Genomic DNA, 24,993 nt, shown 5'->3' on the forward strand with positions numbered 1-24,993 from the left:
CACGGTGGTTAAGAGCTATGGCTGCTAACCAGAAGGTTGGCAGTTCGAATCCGCCAGCTGCTCCTTGGAAGCCCTATGGGGCAGTTCTACTCTGTCCTGTAGGGTCAATATGAGGCAGAACTAGCTAGATGGCAGTGGGTTTTTTTTTTTTTTTTTTTAACTCATGTAATCCTGGGTGGTGCAATTGGTTAACAAGCTTGGCTAAGATTCGAGTCCACCCAGCTGCACCTCACAAGAAAGGCCTGGCCATCTACTCCTGAAAAATCAGCCATTGAAACCTCTATGGATCACAGTTCTACTCTGACACCCATGGGGTTGTCATGCATTGGAATCAACTCCACGGCAACTGCTTAATCCTCACAGCAGCCCTAGAAGGCATGATATTGATATTATCCCCATTTTACAGATGAGGAAACTGAGACCTAGCAACCTGCCTAATGCCACTTAGCTAAGTGGGTTAGGCATGAAGAGGAACCCAGGCAGTCTGCTCTCAGGTTTCTGCCTTTAACCGATAAGGCCTAGATGAGCTTTGTAAACAGTCAGGGGTTTACAGAACGAAGGCTGTTGTGCTGCCCTTCCTGCGTGCATCGTGGGATGTCACCACTCCTTCCCTTGTCATCTCTCCTGTTGGTCTGAAAGCACCTTGAGAGCAGGACCAGCTCTTATTTATCTTGGGTCACCCACACTTGGCCACAGTAGAAGCTCAACGAATGTTGACTGAAGGAAGGGATGAGGGACAGTATAAGCCTACGGTCCAGGAGATGCTAATCGGCGTGGCTCCTGTAATTACAGTGAGGATTGCTGTCATTCAGTTCAACAACAGGTTCAACAAATATTTGCTGACAAATTGCAAAGCCCTTGCAGTGATGCCTCTTGTGCCAGCTTCTCGGGCTTGGAAGAAGCTCATGGCAGCCTCAGTGCCAAGGAGCAAGGGCGGGTCTTAGCTGTACATTCTGGGGGCTTCTGGAAGGAGGCAGCGAGATCATGGCTTGTCAACAGGGTCCCCGTGACTCCGAGCTCCCAGCCCCGAGCCCAGCCCCCAGTCAGGCCTGAACCTCCTTGAAGGTTCCCTGAGATGGCAGGAGACACCTCAAAACTGGGGTATGTGTTCCCTAACTCCCCAACCTCTAGGCTCCTTCTAGCTCCATCCCCTGCCTCTGAGTCTGTGAAGCAATTTGTGGTCATCACCATTTTTCCTGACTTCAGGCTGTCTCTCAAGTTTGTAGAAATTCACAAATTAACCTGGTTGTGGCTGTTATGATAAAAAGATACAACCGCCAAAGAAGATATGCTCTGAAATGACCTAGTGTCTTTCCAAATGGAGTTTCTCTCGAGCTCTGAGTTTTCCAGAACAGGATTTGGTGGAGAGGATCGCAGCAAGCTCCCTGCTGCTCCCTGTCACAGGGGAATTCAGTCATGGTGGGCCTGGGAGCTGCCTAGCTGGGTGCCTAAATCCATGGGGTCTCTCTCTGCCTGGAGCAGATGATGGTGGGATCAGCTTAGTTGAAAACCCCCACCAGCACTGACATAGCTTCTGCTTGGGCCAGCCCTGTGCCAGGAACTGGGGACTTTCAGATGAATTAAGGCCGCTCTGCCCTTATTCATGGGGGCAGTGGTGGCTCGTGGTAGAATTCTAGCTTTTCATGCAGGAAATCTTGGTTCATTCCCTGGCCAACACACCTCACATGCAGCCACCACCCGGCTGTCAGTGCAGGCTTGCGTGTTGCTATGATGCTGAACAGGTTTCAGCAGAGCTTCCAGACTAAGATGGACTGGGAAGAAAGGCCTGGTCATCTACTTCTGAAAATCAGCCAGTGAAGACCCTGCGGATCACGATGGTCCAATCCTGTTGTGCATAAGATTGCTATGAGTCAGGGGCCAACTCAAAGGCAGCTAATGACAACAGCCCTTATTCACAAGGATCTGTTCACAAAAATCTCCCAGTCTATGGAGAGAGTCAGACACACAGGTAAATACGTACAGCCATAGAGTTACAGATGGCGAGACAGAACAGGACTGTGGGGGTGGGGGGGAAGGTGGGGTCACTTCTATGTGTGTGTATGTGTGTGTGAGTGTTCATGTGTGTGTACATGCAGAGATGTCCAGAAAAGCTTCGTGGAAAAGACAGTTAGAATGATTCTTGAAAGAGGAATTTGACAGGTAGACAAAGCAGAAAAGATATTCCAGGATGAAGGCATAGCATGTGCAAAGGCCCGGGGGCAGGAAGCAGTCTGCCGGGCATGGGGAATGGCCAGTCCAGCTTGGCTTGAGGATGGAGTGTGAGGGTGACACAGAAGCAGGCTGCAAGTGGGTTTTGGTCTTGCAGGGGGCGGGGCTCTGAATGCCAGACTTTATGGTTCAGGCCTTGGGGGTTTGAACAGGCAGTGACATTGTCAGGTGTGTGTTGTAGAGACAGTCTCTCAACCTAGAACATTCCTGCTCTCTGCATAGCTGACTCCTTCTTATCCTTCAGGCCACAGCTAAATGTCCTTTCCTGAGAGTGGCCTTCCCTGACCATCCCCTTGGCTTCTTCCACCAATTCCTGTTGACCACATCATCATCTTTACTTCCCTTCTAGAAATAATGACAGCCTATTTACTGTGGGTCTCCCCCTCTAAATATGAGCTCCCTGAGGGCAGAGATTGGGCCTCCAGGGCCTAGAACAGTGCCTGGCACACAGTCGGTGCTCAGTAAATGCTGGTTGAATGAATGAATGATCAGGCTGGGAGCTGTGTTTGGAGGGGGCAGGGCTGGCGGCCAATGAGGAGGCTGCTGTGGTGGCAGGGGTGTGGGGAGAAGGGCCAGGTATGAGAAAGTCAGTCCCAGAAATGGTGACTGGTGACCGTATGGATCTGGGAGGGGGAGCTTGTAAAACTCAGATTCCCAGACCCCAGCCCTAACTCGGGTGGGACCAGGAATCTGTATTTTTATAGAAGTGGTTCAATGTCTGCCCACATTTGGGAATCACGGGTCTTACTACACATGTCTGTCTTCCAGTCACACACCACCCACTCTCATTCCCTGTCCTGCTCTCATGTCCTGACCACAGGTTTTGGTCCCTCCTCGGATCTTCATGTCTCCTCCTACCTGTTCAGCCCGTGGCTTCACCCCCTGAGGCTGGTGGGTCTGAGGGCCAGTGCTGCATGAAGGAAAGAGATTGAGGCTGGATGAGGAGGGTCAGGGGGATTCGGAGAAGCTCAAAAGCGGGCTCCCTCCCTGTGCAGACTTTCGGGCTAGACTCAGGTGCCCAGAGTCCAAACCCCAGCTCTGTTCAACTTGCTGTGCAATCTTGTGAAAGTCACACACCCTCTCTGTGCCTCAGTCCCTCCATCTGCAAACGAGGGTAGGACAGTTTGCAGGCCTGCCGCTCTGTGTCTCTGGGGGATCTGCCAAGAAGCCCTGGGTTAGAGTTGGAGCTGTCACCAAACCCACCACAGTGGCCCGGCTCACCTGCAGCCACCTTCTCCTCCACAGCCTGTGAGCTGGGCTTCTACAAGTCAGCCCCCGGGGACCAGCTGTGTGCCCGCTGCCCACCCCACAGTCACTCTGCAGCCCCCGCGGCCCAGGCCTGCCGCTGTGACTTCAGCTACTACCGTGCAGCCCTGGACCCACCGTCCTCAGCTTGCACCCGTGAGTATTGCCCGCCCCCCCAGCCCCGCCCCAGCCTACGTGTCCCTGCAAGACCCAGACTGGGCCAGGGCCCCATGCTCAGACCCCATAGGCCTCAGGGAGCCAGTTCTCTGTGGGTGAGGTCGGACTAGCCAGGGGTCAGCCTGGGGGTGGGAGGACTCTGGCCCTTCAAGAGTGGCCTTGACCTCTCTGGGCTCCCAGCCTCTTGTCATGGTTGATCTGCCATCTCTGAAGAGAGAACTTTCCTTCCCTCCCTGTGTCTCTCCCCTGCCCCAGAGTGCAGATGAGGGCTGGATGCATGCCCTTCCCAGCACTGGACAGCTCTGTTCATCTTCTGACCCAGCAGTGATCCTGGTGCTGGTGCTGGGTGGGAGGAGAGGGGGGCTGCCCATGAGGTAGGGGTTGGCGGCCTGGAGAAAACCACCATCATCCTTGATGAAGGGGTCAGAGCCGCAGAATGCCCAGAGCTCTTGTAAGCGTGGTGCCTGAGTGTGTGCCTTTGGCGTGTGTGTGGTGCCTGCTTGTAAGATTGCATGTGGGTATCTGGTACTGTGTGTGTCCTGGGATGCCTGCGGCGACTGTGTGATTCTGTGTGTGTGACCATGTGTGTCTGTGTTAGCAGCTGCTCCTGTCTGCAGTGTTTGTATGCCTGAGCGTGAATGTGTGAGTACCTGTGCCTACCTATATAAAGGACGTTAGATGTGTACCTGTGTGTGTATGTACACCTCTGGGTCCCTGTAAAGCCTGGACAAACGTGTCTGTGAGCCCACCATGTGGGCGAGGTGGAGTGCATGTCAGCCTGTGCTGGAAGTGTGTGCCAGAGAGGGTGTGGCTGCATGCGTGTGCATGCCCGTGAACCTGGCGGCTGTGCCTGCAGGGCTGCGTGAAGGTCTCACTGTTCTGCTGATGCGGCTCCTCTGTTCTCTGCTCACAAATGCAGCCAGGCCTGGGGAGGGGCTGCAGCCAGCTGCTCACACCCACCCCACCCCGCTTGCCAGCTCTGGGTGTTTGTGGTAGGGTGGGGGGTACTGCAGACTATTCTGATTGATTTTGACCCCAAACTGTCACAGCCTCCACCCCTTCTCTTCCTCCCCCCACCTCCATCACCACAGCCCCAGGCTCCCAGCAGGTGGCAGTGAAGGCCCAGGTATATTCACACATGTGCATACATGTATGTGCAGACACACACGTGCCCTCCCTCCCGCCACTGGTGCTGCCCAGACCCCTGTGCCTTCCCCACGTGGGGTCATGGACACTCACACTCTCTGGATCGCCTCTGGTGTCTTTCCAAATCCACACTTCAGTGCCTTAAGGTTCTAGAAACCTTGTAAAGACTGGGCTGTTCATATCCTATACCCTTCAGATTCTAAGATTCTCTTCCCTTAGGAGTCTAAGATTATGATTCTGAAATTCTACGATCCTATTTTCTTAAGTGCTAAGATTCTCTGCCCGGGACTTGGAGAGTGGGAATTCCGAGGCTCAGGGGTCCTCACAGCCCCCATGCCCTCCTGGATCAAGTCCTCACCCCCAGGGACCTACCCCAGACCCCCACCCCAGTGGTCTGCCCGACCATGTGGCTGCCCCTCTCCAAAGCCTTTTGTGCTTCCCAGCCTGGGGCTCCCCTTCTGGGGTGGGGGAAGGCATGCGTGGGGTACATGAGGGGCTTCCTGGGCCCCCAATTTACCCTATGGTGTGTGCTCAGTGGCATTTGACACTAAAGCCAGCAGGGGGGGTTAAGGAATGGACTGTGGCACGCAGATGACGGGGCTGTTTCACACCCAGGGTGGCTGTGGCCTCCCCCTCCGCCCCAGGGCTGGGTGGTCTCTCCCCCAGTCTGGATGAAAACTTTGAGAAGCATAAGCCCCTCCGGTTCCTGGGGTCCCAGTGGTTCTGCTGGGTGGCTTAGGTATCTATGCTTAAATATTGAAGATGCAGTCCCAGTCTGATGGTGGAGACACAGCCTCTGTCCTCTACTCCAGAAGGGTGGAGTAGATGTGATCTTATCCTTGGGGAACCCCAACTGTGATGAGGGAGACACAGCCCTTCCCTTGGGGAACCCCCAATCTAACAGAAGAGACTGGGCCAGCCCAAATACATGCCTCCTGCCCCCACCTGTCACTCAGGCTGGCATGTGTCTCTGCTCCCAGGGCCACCCTCGGCCCCGGTGAATCTGATCTCCAGTGTGAATGGGACATCGGTGACCCTAGAGTGGGCCCCCCCACTGGACCCGGGTGGACGCAGCGACATCACCTACAATGCCGTGTGCCGCCGCTGCCCCTGGGCGCTGAACCACTGCGAGGCGTGTGGAAGCAGCACCCGCTTCATGCCCCAGCAGACGAGCCTGGTGCAGGCCAGCCTGCTGGTGGCCAACCTGCTGGCCCACATGAACTACTCCTTCTGGATTGAGGCCGTCAATGGTGTGTCCGACCTGAGCCCCGAGCCCCGCAGGGCCGCCGTCGTCAACATCACCACAAACCAGGCAGGTAGGCGGAGACGCTCCGTCCCCCAGCTCCCCCAGCCCCATGCCCAAAGTGGACCCAGGGTCCAGACACTGACTAGTCGTGAGGGCAAGGGCAAGTGCTAGTCTCTCCTGGCCCTGCCCTCCTCACCAGGACTCTGAGCTGGAGGTTCTTCACGCTCTGAGAAAAGCAGAACACGTTGTGTAAGTGGGAGGAATCCAATAAGCTCAGAGACAGGCTAGCGTGGTGGGCACTGGACTAGGCTTCCAAAACATTCCTTCTCTGTGCCTGTTTCTTCCCTAGCGCAATGAGAATAATTGTACCTGCCTCAGCTACTGTTGTGAGGCTTCAACGAGAGAAATGAAAATGCTGAGCCCATCACCTGGCCCGTGGTCCATGCTCAATAAATGTCATTAAAAAAACAAAATCACTAAGATTATCATTTTCGGGAACAGCTGCCACTGCTGCCCCTGGATGGATTTGGTCACACTGGCTTGGACAACAGCCATTTATCTGTTTCTAACCAGTTGGGCTGAATCCACCCCCTGGAACCTCTTTCTTTCCAAACTCAGATGGGTCCTGCCTGTCAAGTGACAGCCTGACCTTACATGCCTGGGACCCCAAGGATCCTCACCTACCATCCCAGCATTTCACAGAGAGAGAAACTGAGGCTCAGTCAGAGAGTTGCCCGTTGTCACAAGGATAGGAAGTGTCAGAGCCAGGATTTGAACCCAGATCCACCTCTGCCTCAAGTGAAACAGGCCTCCCTTCTCTGAATCCAGGCCATCTGTCTGCATGATACCAGGGCTTCAGCCACTCAGTATACTTTCCCATCCAACAAGCCTGTGTCGAGGACCCACTAAGTGCCAAGCAACACTTGCGCTTAATGCTTAAGCCCTGCCCTTGCCTGCCTGTCTCCAGGACAACTGAGGCACAGCTGGGTGGTCGGTGTGAGGGGTGGAACAAGAACACCCAGTAGCCAGACACCATGCAGTGTGTCCTGAAGAAACCAGAATCCTCCTTTGAACCCATGTTCCCTTCCAGCAACTGGGCCATTTCTTTACACAGAGAAACTTCTTGAAAGAGCTGTCTACATTTGCCATATCTACTTCCTCTGCTCTGCAGGCCTTTTCAGGCAACTCCACTCAGGCATCTTTCCCCACCTAGCCACAGAAATGCAACAGCCCACCTCTGCCACATCTAGCGGGCACTTCTTAAACCCTTTTCTTCCTTGATGTGGTTGTTTTCTCTTGGCTTCGGTGACACGCCCCACCCACCCCCTCTCTCTGGCCAGCCCAGCTCCATCTTCACTGGCACCACCTCCTCTGACAACCTCTAAAGGCTGGAGGTTCTTGGCTTGCCCTGGGCCTTCCTCTCTTCTCTCTACCAGGAGCTCATCATCCCTGGGTGATCCTAACAGAGCCATGGCTTGAATTCCACCTTCATGCTGGCAGCCGCCTCATTTATGTCCCCAGCCCAGGTCTCCCCCTTGAGACCCGGCTGCCCGTTCCCATCCCACATGATGAGAAACTTATCAAACTCAACACTCCTAAACCTACGCTTCCCACAGGCCTCCCCATGGTAGGAAGTGGCACCACTGTTGACCGAGTTCCTCAAGCTCAAACCCAAGGAGTCATCTCCCTCTTGCCTGCCACATCCATCCAGCAGCTAGTCCTCCCGGGCCTCCCTTCCAAGTATGTCGTGAATCTGACCACTTCTCACTCCTCAGCCCCACTGCTCTGGTCCATGCCCCCATCACACGTTGTCTGGAAGACCACAGTCGCCCCCTCCTGCCCCAAGACTTCATTCTCCACACCACATCCTGGATGACTTTGAAAAACCTAAGATAGATCAGACCCTATTGGAACCCTTGAACAGCTTCTGACTGAGCGCAAAACCAGTTCAAACTTCTCTCTAGGGTCCACACGGCCTTCTGTAATCTCGCCCCTGCCCATCTTGCTGACCTCTTCCTGTCTACTCCTGTCACCTCACCCCTTTCCAGCTACGCAGACCTCCAGTTCCTGTCCTTGCACATGCCAAGCCCTCCCTGCCCTGGGCCTTCGGTCTGCCTTTTCCTTCTGAATGCATGGTCTTCTCAGGCCTGGCTGCTTATCCTCCTCCAGGTCTCAGATCCACTAACACCCCTGCCTCAGGGAGGCCCCTTGATCACCCCAGTTGCCTGGCCCATCCCCTCCCGGCCCCTGCATGAGGCACCTCCATCACAAAAAAAAAAAAAAAAATTACTGTGTCTCCCTCACTAGGCATCAGCTCCTGTGGGCTGTCTTGGTCACTACTGAACCCCCAGGTCCTAGCCCAGTGATGGGCACATGGCAGGCTGTCTGTAAACCTGGAGGAGAGATGAAGGGGAACCTATAATCTAGGATGGGGCTGGGGTGAACAGCAGCCCCCGAGCAAGTGGGTGAGGTTTGTACAGTCTTCTCTCCGCTTGTCCCTTCTGCCTGCCCTTCACCCTCCCACCTCTCCCCATCCCTCCTGCCTGTGCCATCCCTTCCTGCCTGCGCTTCCCCTATTTCCTATCTCCCCTCCCCCTTCTAACTGTCCTTCCCCCCTCCAGCCACCCTCTGGCCTCTTCTTCACAACCACCTCCTCCCTGGAGTCCACCTCTTCCCTGGATCCCTCTCTGATACCCGTCTGTTTCCCTCCCACATCTGAGCCCTGGCCTCACTCTGTGGCTACCCCACTCATGGAGCACCTCCTGCCTTGGGACTTCCAACGACAACTTTCTGGGTGTTTAAGAGGCACCCAAGTATTCCTGGTACTGTATGTGCCCCTCACATACGATGGCCTCCACTCCTCCTGGCGGTTGGTACCCACCAGCCTTACTTTATGGATGGGGACACTGACATCCCAAGACAGTAAATGGCTCGGCCAGGGTCACAGCTGGTAGGAGAGGGAGCTAAATTGTAAGCCCAAACCTGATTCCCGGGCTTGTGGGGTTTCCCTGGACCACACCCCTCCAGCTTCACTCTGGGGTTGCTGCTTTATTGCTCATGTCAGTGTCATCCAGCAACATTTATTTGGCTCCTTCTGTGTGTAGTCCCTGCCTTCAGGGAGCTCCCAGGTGGGTAGGGAGGCCATGCCTAGGTATGAGGGAAGAGCTAGAAGGAACGGGGACCTGTGGGGCAGAGTCAGAGGACAGGAGGAGACCTGTGGGCTGGAGGGGTCCTGTGCCCTGTCTTCAGCTTGGCAGTGGTTCACTGGTGGCTGTAGCCACATCTGACACTTTCCAGCAGATTCACCTCAGAAGTAGTTGTTCTTAACACGGGGGGGGTGGGGGTGGGAGTGAATGAACGAAGTGAATGAGTGAAGGAGTGAACAGGTGACTTAGTGTGCTCTAAAGAGTATTGTTGCTAGGTGCCTTCAGGTTGGTCCCCAACTCATGGCAACCCCATGCACAACAGAACGAAACATTGACCAGTCCTGTGCCATCCCTGTGATCTGTTTTGGATCAGACTATTGTGACCTATAGGATTTTCTTTGGCTTTTTTTTCATATGTAGATGGCCAGGGATTTCTTCCTAGTCTTAGTCTATAATCTTCACTGAAAGCTGCTCAACATCATAGCAACACACAAACCTCCACTGACAGACAAGTGGTGGCTGCACTTGAAGTTAATTGGTTGGGAAGAATATTGAGGTCAACCCAGCCCCCTCCCAGGCATCCAGAGCTGTCCTGGCCGCACCCTCCAGGCCCGGGCAGTGAGTCCAGTTCCTTCAGTTTTTTTCCCTCCCTTCTGCTTTCCTTTCCTTCTTCCTCAAGCATTCCTGAGCATCTGCTCCACAATGAGCCTGGTCTGGAGACACCAGGTACCCAGGCTCCCAGGGCAGACAGGGGCTGCTGGGTGTCTCAGCATGATTTGCAGTGGGCAGGCCTGGCTGGAGAGGAGGAAGAAGAGGAGGCAGCGAAAGCTGGGGCAGTCAGGCCTCACTGAGGTCAAGCTAGCCCCAGCATCCCAGGCCAGAGCCAGGCTGTGCTGATCCCAGGCATTGACCCAGGTGGCCAAGGCTTTGCCAGGAGAACTGGAGGGTGCTGGCTCTCCTGAGCTGGGCCAGAACAGTCAATGAGATGAGCATGGCCCAGATAGGGTCCTCAGCAGGGCCTGGGGCTGGGGTGGGAGAGGCAGCCTGGATGATCACCTGTGCCTCCACCTGACTGAGCCGGCTTCCCCCAGCACCATCCCAGGTGGTGGTGATCCGCCAGGAGCGGGCAGGCCAGACCAGCGTCTCGCTGCTGTGGCAGGAGCCTGAGCAGCCCAACGGTATTATCCTGGAGTACGAGATCAAGTACTATGAGAAGGTACCTGGAGGGACAGGGACGGGGAGGGCGGCTGCTGGGGCCTTGGCTGACCCCCCTCCTGTGGCAGGACAAGGAGATGCAGAGCTACTCCACCCTCAAGGCCGTCACCACCAGGGCCACTGTCTCAGGTCTCAAGCCAGGCACCCGCTACGTGTTCCAGGTTCGAGCCCGCACCTCTGCAGGCTGCGGCCGCTTCAGCCAGGCCATGGAAGTGGAGACTGGGAAACCCCGTGAGTGCAGGGGTGGGTGGAGGGGACTGGACCGGGCAGGGGCGCCAAAGGGCCTGGTGAGGGCCGGGAAGAAGCTCCCATGCCTGAGCTGGTGCATGTGCTATGGTCAAGCCATGCTCTCCTCATCCTTCGAGGTGGGGCTGTTATTGTCATTTACGCAGGTGGACAAACCTGAGGCTCAGAAAGGAAAGTTCCCTGCCAAGGCCGCAGAGCTGGTAACAGCTCCACCACCCACTGGCATTTTTTTGGCCATCCCTGTCGCTCTCAGGCATTGGGATGCCCTTGACCTTTACCTTATAATCTTCCCAAAGACCTTCTAGTGGGTTGGTATTATCCGCACCCGAATTTTACAGTTGAGGAAAAAGAGGTGCAGAGCAGTCAAGTTATTTGCCCAAGGCTACCCACCAAAGTAAGATGTGGATGTGAGCCTGGTCAGCTTGGAGGCCAAGTCCAGGCTCCTCCCCCAGCATCTTCCCACTCCCAGCCTCTAGGGCACTGGTTCTTAAAAGTAGCCCAGGACCAGCAGCATCAGCATCACCGCAGAACTTGATGAAATGCAAATTCTTGAGCCCCACCCCAGACCTGTTCAATGAGAAACCCCCTGGTGTGGATCCAGCATCTGGATTTTGACCAGCTCTCCAGGTGACTCCCAGGATGCCCCCATTTGAGAACCACTGACTTAGGGTTGCCCCTCCACTTCCCCTGCCCCCATCTCCAGACAATTGGTGCCCTCTCTCGTGTGGGTGGGCACCCTCCAAGAGGTGGTGCTAGGTGGAGTTAGTGACCCTTCACCCGGCACTCCCTTGGCACCTGTGTGTCTCAGGGGCTGGGAGGTCCAACACCACTTTGAGGCACCCCCGGCCCCACCCCACTTACTGTATGGGCTGAGTGAGTTCTCTGAGCGTCAGTTTTCTCATCCGTAAGCGGAAGATAACCTTTGGGTCACCCCAGAAGCACGTTATTGTTAGCTGCCATCAAGTCGCGTCTGACTCATAGCGACCCTATGTACAAGAGAATGACACACTGCCCAGTCCTGCACCATCCTCACAATCCTTGCTATTTTGAGCCTGTTGCTGCAGCCACTCTGTCAGTCCATCTTGTTGAGTCTTCCTCTTTTTCACTGATCCTGTACTTTACCAAGCATGATATCCTTCTCCAGGGACTGGTTCCTCCTGATAATATGTCCAGTGTATGTGAGAAGTCTTGCCATCGTTGCTTCTAAAGAGCATTCTGGCTGTACTTCTTCCAGGACAGACTTGTTCATTCTTCTGACAGTCCATAGTATATTCAGTATTCTTCATCAACACCGGAATGAAAAGGCATCAATGCTTCTTCGGTCTTCCTTTTTCACTGTCCAGCTTTCCCATACACATGATGCGATTGAAAATACCATGGCTTGGGTCAGGCTCACCGTAGTCCTCATCATGACATCTTTGCTTTTTAACACTTTAAAGAGGTCTTTTGCAGCAGATTTTCCCAATGCAATATGTTGTTTGATTTCTTGACTGCTGCTTCCATGGGCTTTGATTGTGGATCCAAGTAAAATAAAATCCTTGACAGCTTCAATGTTTTCTCCACTTATCATGATGTTGCTTATTGGTCCAACTGTGAGGATTTTTGTTTTCATTATGTTGAAGCATAATCCTTTAAGTCCTCTTCACTTTCAGCAAGCAAGGTTGTGTTATCTGCATATCACGGGTTGTTAATAAGTCTTCCTCCAATCCTGATGCCCAGTCTTCTTCATATAGTCCAGCTTCTTGGATTATTTGCTCAGCATACAGATTGAATAGGAATGGTGAAAGGATACAACTCTGACACACACCTTTCCTGATTTTAAATCACTCAGTATTCCCTTGTTCTGTTCAAACAGCTGCCTCTTGGCCTATGTACAGGTTCTGCATGAGCACAATTGAGTGTTCTGGAATTCCATTCTTTGCAATGTTATCCATAATTTGTTAGATTCACACAGTCGAATGCCTTTGCATATTCAATAAAACACAGGTGAGCATCTTTCTGGTATTCTCTTCTTTCAGCCAAGATCCCTCTGACATAAGTGATGATATTCCTTGTTCTACATCTTTTTCTGAATCCGGCTTGAATTTCTGGCACTTCCCTGTTGATATACTGCTGCAACCGTTTTTGAATGATCTTCGGCAAAATTTTACTTGCGTGTAATATTAAAGATATTGTTCCATAATTGCCACATTCTGTTGGATCACTTTTCTTTAGAATGAGCACAAATATGGATCTCTTCCAATTGGTGGACTAGGTAGCTCTCTTCCAAATTTCTTGGCATAGACAAGTGAGAGCGTCCAGTGTTGCTTATTGAAACATCTCAATTGGTATTCCATCAATTCCTGGGCCTTGTTTTTCACCAATGCCTTCAGGGCAGCTTGGACTTCTTCCTTCAGCACCGTTGATTCCTGACCATATCTACCTCCTGAAATGGTTGAGCACCAACCAATTCTTTCTGGTACAGTGACTCTGTGTATTCCTTCCATCTTCTTTTGATGTTTCCTGCATTCGTTGTTCAATATTTTGCCCGTAGAGTCCTTCAATATTGCTACTCAAGGCTTGAATTTTTCTTCAGTTCTTTAAGCTTGAGAAATGCCAAGCATGTTTTTCCCTTTTGACTTTCTAACTCCAGGTCTTTGCACATGTCAATATAATACTTTCCTTTGTCTTCTCGAGCTGCCCTTTGAAATCTTCTGTTCAACTTTCACTTTATCATTTCTTCCTTTCACTTTAGCTACTCTGCATTCAAGAGCAAGTTTCAGAGTCTCTTCTGACATCCATTTTGGTCTTTTCTTTCTTTCCTGTCTTTTTAATGACCTTTTGCTTTCTTCACGTATGATGTCCTTCCATAATTCATCTGTCCTTCAGTCGTTAGTGTTCAGTGTGTCCAATCTGTTCTTAAGATGGGCTCTAAATTCAGGTGGGATATAATCAAGGTCATGCTTTGGCTCTTGTGGACTTGCTTGAATTTTCTTCAGCTTCAACTTGAACTTGCATATGAACAATTGATGTTCTATTGTTCTGTGTAGTCAGCCCTTGGCCTTGATGATATTGAGCTTCTCCATCTATTCTTTCCACATATACAGTGGGTTTGATTCCTGTGTATTCCATCCAATGAAGTCCATATATATAGTTGCCGCTTATGTTATTGAAAAAATATATTTGCAAATGAATAAGCCGTTTGTCTTGCAAAATTCCTTCATGCGACCTCTGGCGTCATTTCTATCACCAAGGCGGTGATTTCCAACTATCAATCCTTTGTTTCCAACTTTCGCATTCCAATCACCAGTAATTATCAATGCATCTTGATTGCATGCTTGATCAATTTTAGACTGCAGAAGTTGGTAAAAATCTTCAGTTTCTTCTTCTTTGGCCTTAGTGGTTGATGCACAAATTTGAATAAAAGACATATTAACTGCTATTCCTTGTAGGTGTATGGATATTATCCTATCACTGACAGCGTTGTACTTCAGGATAGATTTGAAATGTTCTTTTTGACAATGAACATGACCCCATTCCTCCTCAATATATCATTTCCAGCATAGTAGACTATATGATGGTCTGATTCAAAATGGCCAGTACCAGTCCATTTCAGCTCCCTAATGCCTAGGATATCCATCTTTATGCCTTCCATTTCATTTTTGGGAGCATGTGGGAAGGGTTAATTGAGACACAGATGTGCAGCCCTTGGCACACATTACCTCTGTTGCTATTAGGGCTAGGCCGGATGGGCATTTGGGGGCTCCTACTACAATTGAGGAAACTGAGGCTCAGAGAAATTGACTTTCCCCAGATCACAGACCTGGGACATGGTGGCACCAGATCTGGGAAGTTAGGAATCCTTGAGCAACAGGATTTTGAAAGGGAAGCTTAGTGGGGACATGGGGACAGAGGAAGAGGTGACCAGTGCCCTGACTCTGGGCTAGTGGCTGAGGCAGCTGCTCATCAGGCCCCAGGAGGGCTTCCATCCCCCTGGATCTGAGGCCAGGGCTGAGGGCCTAGTTCCCCCACCATCCCTGGTTTCCCCTGCAGGGCCCCGCTATGACACTCGGACCATTGTCTGGATCTGCCTGACGCTGATCACAGGCCTGGTCGTGCTTCTGCTCCTGCTCATCTGCAAGAAGAGGTAGGTGGTCCTGAGCTCCCACTGCCTCCAGCCCCTCCTCCTGAGGGTGTGCCTCCCACCTGCCCCAGCCCCACCTGCCCCAGCCCCACCTAAGCCAGTGGTCCCCCGTGCCTGGGGCTGCATTCCCTTCCAGACACATCATCTCATTTAATGCTCATGACACTCCCATGAAGTAGAGATTCTGTCTGACCTCATTTTGCACCTGAGTTAATTGGGGATCAGAAAGGTTGGGTCACCTGCCAAGGTCACACAGCAGATAGAAGTCAGAGCCAGGACATGAACCCAGGTTTGTCAAAACTGAAGACTCTTGGGCACAGTCCCTTTTCCTACTCCATTCCCAAGGGAGGTGGAGATGGGATAGTGTGTTTCCTGCAGGCCTAAGACCCCAGACAGAGAGGACTGAAAGTAGATGGAGAAACTGAGGCCCAGAGATGGGAAGAGAGTTGGCAGGGTCACACAGAGGAATTGGCATCAGAAGCCTCATCCCCCAACCCCTTCACCAGGGACAGTTTCGTGTAAAATGAGACTAATGTTGTCCCAGGCTTTGCTGTGAGGGTGAAGTGGACTTGACAGCACTTTGTAAACTGTACAGTCCTTTGTAAATAAATGTCACCGCTGTCCTAGTCCAGCTGGGGGAGAGTCAGAGAGTGTGAACTCTCTCTGTAGACTTTGTAAGTTGCCAGTGTCAGGGACAGGGGCTGGGTGGCAGGGAAGGTGAGTGGAAGGGAAGGGCCCTCACTTGTCCCTGAGTGGGGCCAGGGCCGGGCCAGGGGCTGGCCTGGCCTTAGGCCGGGCACTGACCTTCTCCACAGGCACTGTGGCTACAGCAAGGCTTTCCAGGACTCGGACGAGGAAAAGATGCACTATCAGAATGGACAGGGTGAGTGCAGGGGCCCAGGGATCTGCAAAGAGGAGGTCGTGGTGGCACCCAGTGTCTGTTCTGGGGTTGGCACAGGTGGGCAAGGAGAGAGGTGCCCACAGAGAGAGCTAGAGCCCCAGAGGCAGATGTTAGGATGTCACAAAGACCCGAGACCGCAGAGGCACAATGCTGTTCAGCTTTCTCGGGTCCGCAGACCCTATTAAGGATGCTGGGGGTGCTTTCCCCAGGGAAGCACACACACGCACACATACACGTGCACACACACCACAATTTCAAGAGGGTGTATAAACTCCTGGACAAGAGTAGGATCCTGTAGAGACCTTGGAAAACAAGGCGAATAGGGGGCAGGTGTACCTCCATGCCCCACTCCTGTGCCCATGGTACCCATCGCTGTCGAACTGATTCTATCTCAAACTGCCCCATAGGGTTTCCAAGGCTGTAATCTTTCCAGAAGCAGACTACCATGCCTGTCTCTTGCAGAGCGCCTAGTGGGTTTGAGCTGCCAACCTTTCGGTTAGCAGCCAGACGCTTAACCACAACACCACCAGGGCTCTTTATGCCTGTGGTAGACCTTGGTATTAGTCATGTTACTCATGCCTGTTTAGCCTGAATGCAGCCTCAGAATCCTTCTTAACAGTCTTCTAGGAACAACTTTGGCTTTTGTAGGGAAACCTTTTTTGCCACACCCCTACCCCTAAAAAAAAACCCCCCCCAGAGCAGTTAAAAATCTTAAGGACCCTAAAAGTGATCCCAGAAAACCCTCTGGAAACCGCTGGAGATCCCAGTGTCATAGAGCCTTGGAGCTACTTCATAGAGACACTGCTTTCACTTGGAAAGCATTTATAGAACACCTACTGCTTGCCGCCACATCCTGAGATTCCAAGGATCACCCCTCACACTACCTCAGACTCATCCCAGGCCCGGGGCTGCTGAGAGAATTCTTTCTGGACCCCGCTGAAGGCCCTCTTCCCTGTCCTCTCAGCACCCCCACCTGTCTTCCTGCCCCTGCACCACCCCCCGGGGAAGGTCCCAGAGACCCAGTTCTATGCAGAGTCCCACACCTACGAGGAGCCAGGCCGGGCGGGCCGCAGTTTTACCCGAGAGATCGAGGCTTCCAGGATCCACATTGAGAAAATCATCGGCTCTGGTGAGCCTCGGGAGCTGTAGGGTGGGGCAGGACAGAGGGCACCAGGGGAGGGGCACCCAGGGCAGAGGGAGAGGGGACTGAGGAGCCTGCATAGCCAGGCCCCCGGGGAACACGGGGTATATGGGGCCGGGGGCATGCAGGGGCTGGGGTGAAAGGGGGAGAGTCCATGCCTTTTCCTTTCCTGCCCCACTTGGGGTCTATAGGAGAATCCGGGGAAGTCTGCTACGGGTGGCTGCGGGTGCCGGGCCAGCAGGATGTGCCTGTGGCCATCAAGGCCCTCAAACCTGGCTACACAGAGAGACAGCGGAGGGACTTTCTGAGTGAGGCATCCATCATGGGCCAGTTCGACCACCCCAATATCATCCGCCTTGAGGGGGTCGTCACCCGTGGTAGGTGCCCTCCTGCCCAGGACAAGGCTCTAGGTCCCAGGTCCATCACCAGATCACCCTGCTTTGCCCCTGCCCTGACCCCATCCCCTTGGCTCAAGTCCCCAGATAACTCTAGGGGGGTGATGGCCAGAACCCCAGTGGGAGCCCTAGGCTTGCTCTGGGACCCTCAATGCTGGCCCAGCTCCTGGCAGCTCCTGAGACGGGGCATGTTTGTGGAGTCAGCAGCCCTGATCCTCACCAAGAGCACGCTCTCACCTTCCCCTCCCCAGGCCGCCTGGCAATGATTGTGACCGAGTACATGGAGAACGGCTCTCTGGACGCCTTCCTAAGGGTGCGTGTCCTGCCCCCGCCTTTCTCATGGGCTGCAAGGACAGACATTCAGTCCGGATGTTGAGAGACGATGTGGGGCCCTCCACACACACCCTGACAGCTTGGACCTGACAGACCTGGGGAAGAGGGGTATAGGGAGGGGGTCTTAAGGATCAGGCCAGTGAACTGCCTTCCAGCCTCCATCACAGGAGAGTCCCTCTGCTCCACTGGGTCCTGCTGCCCTGCCCTGCACACAGGCTAAGAGGGGGCCCCACCCAACAAGGAGGCATGGTGGGTGAGGTAGAAATCTCTAGATTCCCAGCCCCAGCCCTGCCACTTTCTTGCTGGGCACTCAGGCATGTGGCTTAACCTCTCTGGGCCTCACATACCTCCTAGAGCTGCTGTGGCTACGAACAAGACCATGAAAGTAAATCTTAAACTGCCAAGGGCTTCGTCAATAGTGATTGTTGTTGTTGGTTGCCATCAAGTTGATTCCTACTCATGATGACCCAGTGTGTGCAGAGTAGAACTGCTCCATCAGGTTTTCAAGGCTGTGATCTTTCAGAAGCAGATTCCCAGGCCTGTCTTCCAGGGTGCCTCTGGGTGGGTTTGAACCACCAGCCTTTCGGCTAGTAGTCGAGCGCTTAACTATTTGCACTGTCCAGGGACCTCATCAACACTGAAGCACTTTGCACATTGCAAAGAGCCGTCTTAAAGTGTCACTCAGTTGGAAGGCTTCCTGTTCACAAACCAGGTGCCTTCCGGAACTCAAGCTGTGTCCCTCTGCAGACCCACGATGGGCAGTTCACCATCATGCAGCTGGTGGGCATGCTAAGAGGAGTGGGCGCCGGCATGCGCTACCTCTCGGACCTGGGCTACGTCCATCGTGACCTGGCCGCCCGCAATGTCCTGGTTGATGGCAACCTAGTCTGCAAGGTGTCTGACTTCGGGCTGTCACGGGTGCTGGAAGACGATCCTGATGCCGCCTACACCACCACGGTGAGTCACCCACACCCCTTTTTGCTAGGTTCTGGGAGGAGTGAGGTGGCCTAGGAGGTACAGGAGGGCTCTCCTCAACCTGGAGCCTGATGGTTCTGCCATATGTAGTTAGGTGAAGTTGGCAGTTTCAGGGTTGCCTTCGATGTGGGGCAGCTCCTGTCTCTTCTCTGTACCTTAGTTTCCCCCTCTAGGAAATGGGAACAATTTTGCCTGCCTTCTCACCATCACCAAGAGGTTCGGGCTGGTCTCCATGCTGTCGTTCACTCACCTGGACTTTGGGAGAATCAGCATCTCTCTGAATCACACAGAGTCCATATCTGTCCAAAGTTCCATGAGAAACGCAGTCGTTTTCAAAATGTGTTCTGTGGAGATTTGGGCTTCTCTGGAGTCCCTGGGTGGTGTAAACGGTTCATATGCTAGGCTGCTGACCAAAAAGCTGCTGACTTGAGTCTACCCAGAGGTGCCTCGGAAGAAAGGCCTGGTGATCTACCTCTGAAAAATCTGCCATTGAAAACCCTCTGGAGCACAGTTCTGCTCTGATATACATGGGGTCACCATGAGTGGGGTCGACTTGACAGTGACTGGTTAGAGGTGCCTTTGGGGCTGCCTTAGAGGCGGGAAGCTGAGTGGGCAGGGGCCCTGGGTACCACCCCTGCCAGAAGATTCTCTTTGGCTCTCTCACACCGAGCCTCTGAAGGTGGTTTCACTTATGGAGAGGATTTTGTGACAGACAAAGGAGGTGGACGAGTTAGGAAGCTACTAGGCCATGATGTCTGAGCTTCCTTCACCTGTTGACTTATATTGCCCCATTGCCCCATTGACTTATATTTATTGTGCGCCTACTGTGTGCCAGGCACTCTGCACACATTTCATTCGATCTTCACTACAGCTCTGTGAGGCAGGGCTCCCCCATCAGACAGGGACTCTTGGAAGGTGGAGGCTGTGCCTCCCTCAATGGGACTGTGAGTTCCCCAGCCTAGGACACAGGACCCCAGTGTTCAGCTCCCTGACATTGGGTCAGGGAGATGTCCCCCACCCAGATCCAACCCCAGGTGGGCCTTGGCAGCCCCTCAACACTCCTGTGTCCATTGCAGGGAGGGAAGATCCCAATCCGCTGGACAGCACCTGAGGCCATCGCCTTCCGGACCTTCTCCTGGGCTAGTGATGTGTGGAGCTTTGGCGTGGTCATGTGGGAGGTGCTAGCCTATGGGGAGAGACCCTACTGGAACATGACCAACCACGACGTGAGTGCTGGCCCTGACTGGGTAGAGAGGTGGAGGTGAGGCCCCAAGCTCAGCACTGTGCCCCCCTCAGGTCATCAGCTCCGTGGAAGAGGGATACCGCCTGCCTGCACCCATGGGCTGCCCCCGTGCCCTACACCAGCTCATGCTTGATTGTTGGCACAAGGACAGGGCCCAGCGGCCTCGATTCTCCCAGATCGTCAGTGTCCTCGATGCACTGATCCGCAGCCCTGAGAGTCTCAGGGTCACGGCCACCGTCAACAGGTGCCTGGTGCCCACTCCAGCTCCATCTCAGGCCCCAGACAGGGCCTGAACCCATGCCTTGTCCTGAGACGGCTCTGCCCTGACCCCTAGACCAGCTGCAGCCTGGGCCCCTGACCTCTCCCCAGCCCAAGTCCCTAACCTCTGTTCTGTTTGGACCCTGACCTCTGCCCTGCCTGGACCCTTGACCTCTGCCCTGCCTGGGCCACGACCTCTGTCCTGCCTGGCCCCTTGACCTCTGTCCAGCCTGGACCTCTAACTTCTGCCCAGCTCAGACCCTTGACCTCTGCCCAGCCTGGACCTGTGACCTCTGCCCAGCCCAGGCCCTTGACCTCTGCCCAACCTGAACCTCTGACCTCTGCCCTGCCCAGGCTCCTGACCTGTGCCCTGCCTGTGTCCTTCCTCAGCTCTCTACTTCCAAGCCTGGCCTCTGGCTCTTCAGACTCTTCTGCTGAGTCTGGAGGGAGGCCAAGGGTGGCTAGCGCCAGGGTCCCTGAGAAAGGCAGAGGCCCTGGCACACCACTCACCAAGGGCCCCTGTGTCTCAGGTGCCCACCCCCTGCCTTTGCCCAGAGCTGCTTTGACCTCCGTGGGGGTGGAGGTGGTGGTGGGGGCCTCACCGTGGGAGACTGGCTGGACTCCATCCGCATGGGCCGCTACCGCGACCACTTTGCTGCTGGCGGCTACTCCTCCCTGGGCATGGTGCTGCGCATGAACGCCCAGTGAGTGGGGGGCAGGGCTGGTGGTCCTGGAGGGGGAGGGGAGGGGGCAGGGAAGCCAGAGGTAGGGCTGCTGAGGAGGTTGGCAGCTCCATGGGAATGGGCACAGGCCTGTCCCCACGGCTCCCAGGCCACCTGGTCAGCGCCACCATACCTTTGCAGGGATGTGCGTGCGCTGGGCATCACCCTCATGGGCCACCAGAAGAAGATCCTGGGGAGCATCCAGACCATGAGGGCCCAGCTAACCAGCACCCAGGAGCCCCACAGGCACCTCTGACCGACACTCTGTGGGGCCTGGGCAGCCACCAAGCCAGCCTAGGTCGTGGCAGCCGTCAGCGGACTTGCAGGTTGACTGGCGGTCAGGGTGGCCTCAGGCCTCTGGCTTCCTCCTTGGCTGCTGTCCTTCCAGGCACCAGGGAGGCCAAGCAGCCCATAACACAGCTGGAGTGACTGGGGTCAGGTCACCTGGGAAGGGGCCTTTAGTGCCCAGCATGGCCACAACACCTGCTTCCCAGAGCAGAGGGCCTTCCCTTCCCCCGAGGCAGAGCCTCAGTGTCACTGAGCTCACCAGATGCTGCTCACCTGCCTGGGCGTTTGTGTATGTGTGTGTGTGTGTGTGTGTGAATACACACATATGTGCTATGGGGTGTGTTCTCACGAGGTCATGAGAGCTCCTGGAAACATGATCGTGTGTGTGTATGTGTGTGTCCACATCAGGACCCCACATGGGTAACTGCATGCTCTGATGCGTGTGTTTATTCACTATGGCTGGGGCCCATGTGCATGATCGTGGATGACGTACCGTGTATGAGGATATGTGTCACAGGGGTGTGAGCAGGGAGCTCGGTGTGACACTGCCCGTCACACGTGAGGTCAGGCCCCACCACCCACAGGGACTGGGGAGACCTCATGCCCACCTCTCTCCACGCCTGGAGGCGGAGCAGGGGCCACTTCTGAACAGCACCAGCACCAAGCCCACCTGTCTCTCTGCCCAGGCAAGCCCACCCCGGCTGTATCTCAGGTCTGGGCCCTCCCTCTAGCTGGAGGGCCACCTGCAGCCTCCATGGCTCCCATCGCTGCTTCAACAGGAAAACAGGGTTCTAACCAGTCCCTCTGGCCACCTCTTGAGTGGGCATTGCTGCAGAGCCTGGGAGATGCCCTAAGCTGGACCTGGCTGTGTGGCCAGGGTCCAGGGGCCCATCAGTGTGCCATACCAGGGCCCTCAGGGGGCTCTGGTCTCTGATGCCTCCCCTCCAGGTCTCCTTACTCAGATGTCCCTTTGCCAAACCCCCACTGCCCAACCCTGGTCTGCTGTCCTCCCCTGTGGTTATGGTCAGGGACCATAAGATCCTAGGTCTTCCACCCCAAGCCCACCCCTTTCTGTACCAAGTGGGGAGACTGAGGCCTGGGGGGGGGTGTGCCATGTCCAAGGTCACACAGCAACCCCATTTTAGAGCTGAGGTCTCCTGCCTCCAGCCCAGGGCTCTTTCCCCCACATACCACCCACATGGACACCTGAGGGTGGGCAGGGGCCTGGGAAGCCCCCTCCCCTCTCAGAAACTGACCCCTTCCGTACGGCCCTCCAGGGTATGTAAATACCATTTTTCTACCATGTCAGAATTTTTTCCTCACTCCTGACAATGCAAAAATGGTCTTCAAAGCACATAAAACCACCCAGGGTGAGAAGGCCCTATCCCGGGGGAAGATTGGCAGGCAGGGCCCGAGGAACCCACCTGGCAGGACACCGCGTGCCCCCTGCTAGCTCCAGAGGGGAAGGCAGGCCAACTCCCACCCCACACCCACCCCCTTCCCAGTAGCCAGCACAGCTATCCCGTGGAGCCACCAGCACTGAGCCCCCTCTCCCTCCTGCAATAATTTGGGGAGCCTCAGCCCTGCCCAGGTGCCACGGCCAGCTCTCTGCACCTCTATATATTATATTACTATATAGCCGAGCTGTTCTTCCTATGGAAGTCGGAAACATGGTCAGGACTCAACCCCGGGGTAGGACCCTGTCTCCCCCTCCACCCCACCCTCACCTGGTTCCTGGGCTCTGGATCCTCACAGTCAAGGGGTACAGTGTGCCTGGCACTTGCAAAACTGTGGCCCCTGCCCCCCCATGTGAGGCCCCCCTCGGGGTCCCAGGGATCTGTCTCCCTGTGGTCTCTGTCCTGAGTCTTGAACTTGCCCACAATGAGAATAAATTCTGCCTCATCTTTGCCTGTGTCTGCTGTCTTTTTCCATCCCTACAACCTCAAATCACCTCGTTGTGGGGAACGAGCACCCTTATCCTGAGCACTTACTGTGTGCGTCTGTCTTGGTTACTTAGTACTGCTGTAACAGAAAAACCACAAGTGGCTGGCTTTAAAGAATAGAAATTTGTTTTTTCACCATTCAGGAAGCTAGAAATCTGAGTTCAAGGCATGGCTGTAGGGGGAGGTCCTTCCTTGTTGATTTCAGCTTCTAGAAGCTGCCAGCAATCTTTGGCATTCCTGGGCTTGTACATGTACCTGTTTCCATTGTCTGTATTCCTCTTCCCCCCTTTGTGTGGACACCCCTCTGCCATCCCTGACTGCCCAGTCCTGGCCTGCTCCTCTCCCCCCATAAGATCTTAGCTTTTCTGGCCCAAGTCCACCCCCTCCTGTACCATCTGGGGAGACTGAGACCTAGAGAGGAGTGTGTGTTACTCTGCTCTTTTTATAACTCAGAAGTGATTAGGTTTAGGACCCATCCTACTCTGGTCTGATCTAATTTACACAACAAAAGAAATCCCCTGTTTCCAAACAGGGTCATATTTACAGATACAGGGATTAGGATTTCAACACGTATTTGGGGGGGAACACAATTCAAACCCATAAATTTTCCCCCCTCTGGTCTTCTCACCTATCCAAGGAGGTAGAATGAGTGTACCCATTTTGCATATGGGGAAGCTGAGTCAGCTTGCCTAACGTCAAACCTGGAATGGGGGCTGAAATGGGACCTAGGTCTATCTGCTCAAAACCCATGCTTTGCTAGGAAGCACTTCAATAGGCCCAGAATTCTCTCTCCCATGAGGTGCAGAGTTTGTTTAATAGTCCCTCTAGTAGAGCACAGTCCCTTTCGCTGGGCATTGTGTTTGCCTCTAGTTCTCCTAGCGAAGAAGAACTCCCCTGGAGGAGGAACACATAATGGAACATTTTGGGGGAGCAACTTTCTTGACACCAAGGGATCCATTAGGAGACCTGGGTGCTATGGGGTAGGAAAGACAGGCCATGAGTGTCTTCCATAGTTTCATCAAAAAACAAGGATCTGCCCCTTTTCTGGGGGAGAGAGAACAGCAACAAAGGCCAAGGTGGTGGCCTCAGAGGCTGGGAAGGGGACAGGCAGAGCAGAGACCAACTATGTCCATTTGAGCCAATGGCTCAGACATATGGGGAAGGCTCTCCTGGGGTGTAAGAGACGACAAGTTGATGATCTCCAGCAGTTCTTCCAGCTGAGGGAAGATCTTCATTCCCAAACCTCCCCCAAGCTGAGAAAGTGGGAACAGGGAGAAAACCACCTTTACTGCATTTCCTATATTATCTCAGGAATTATCACAACGACCCTATGAAATTGGTGACATTGTCTCCATCTTACAGTTGGGTAAAAGCATGCGCAGAGAGGCCAAGGTCCCACATGGCAGAACAACCCTATAAATCTGGATCTGCCTGATTGCTGAGCCAGATGTGTTTCCCCAGCAACGCCAAACTTGGTTCCAGCCTCTCTCCCCAGGGGACCAGGGGTTTCCTACGAGGAAAAACCTGTTACCACACACTTTTCTCCCCTGGAAGACGGATCATCAAATCCTAATGAACACCTCCTATGAGCTGGGATACAAAGGTGAATAAGATGCAATACCTTCCCTCTAGAAGCTCAGAGACTAGATGAAAGTACAGAGCACACAAAAGAGGCTCCTTCAACCAGATCCAATGTGCTAAGCATACAGGGAATGGGGCACACAGAAGGACTAGAGAAGGTCAAGGTGTATGGAGGAGAGGGAGCAAAGGGAAGGCCAGGGCTATCACTAAGGGCTTCCTGGGGGACACGGCATTTCAGATGGGCATTGAAGAATGCGAAGGATTTGATGTTCATTTTCTAGGCAGCTCCCTGTACTAGGCATGCAGAGACCAATCACAGACAGAGGAGAAACCAAACATGTTCATGGATGGGGAACCCAAATCATAAATTTGGCTATTCCCCCTCCAGTTTAATTTATAAATTTTCTTTCCAATGAAAATTGCAACAGGGTTTTCTCTGA

At 53.9% G+C, this 24,993-nt stretch overlaps 1 protein-coding gene across 1 annotated transcript in view; it reads left to right on the forward strand.

The window, feature by feature from the left end:
- EPHA8 (EPH receptor A8) overlaps nt 1-20,997 on the forward strand; it is a 38,356-nt gene extending 17,359 nt beyond the window's left edge. The window contains exons 4-17 of the mRNA XM_064281445.1: nt 3,475-3,630; nt 5,778-6,113; nt 10,281-10,405; nt 10,473-10,635; nt 14,683-14,776; nt 15,589-15,656; nt 16,639-16,803; nt 17,007-17,192; nt 17,462-17,523; nt 18,291-18,500; nt 19,595-19,744; nt 19,815-20,005; nt 20,550-20,723; nt 20,883-20,997. Of these exons, the coding sequence (XP_064137515.1) occupies nt 3,475-3,630; nt 5,778-6,113; nt 10,281-10,405; nt 10,473-10,635; nt 14,683-14,776; nt 15,589-15,656; nt 16,639-16,803; nt 17,007-17,192; nt 17,462-17,523; nt 18,291-18,500; nt 19,595-19,744; nt 19,815-20,005; nt 20,550-20,723; nt 20,883-20,997 (2,195 nt within the window). The remainder of the gene's footprint in view (nt 1-3,474; nt 3,631-5,777; nt 6,114-10,280; nt 10,406-10,472; nt 10,636-14,682; nt 14,777-15,588; nt 15,657-16,638; nt 16,804-17,006; nt 17,193-17,461; nt 17,524-18,290; nt 18,501-19,594; nt 19,745-19,814; nt 20,006-20,549; nt 20,724-20,882) is intronic.
- Nucleotides 20,998-24,993: the final 3,996 nt, after the last annotated feature.

The sequence above is a fragment of the Loxodonta africana genome, chromosome 3 (genome assembly GCF_030014295.1).
Source record: "Loxodonta africana isolate mLoxAfr1 chromosome 3, mLoxAfr1.hap2, whole genome shotgun sequence".
Lineage (NCBI taxonomy): Eukaryota > Metazoa > Chordata > Mammalia > Proboscidea > Elephantidae > Loxodonta > Loxodonta africana.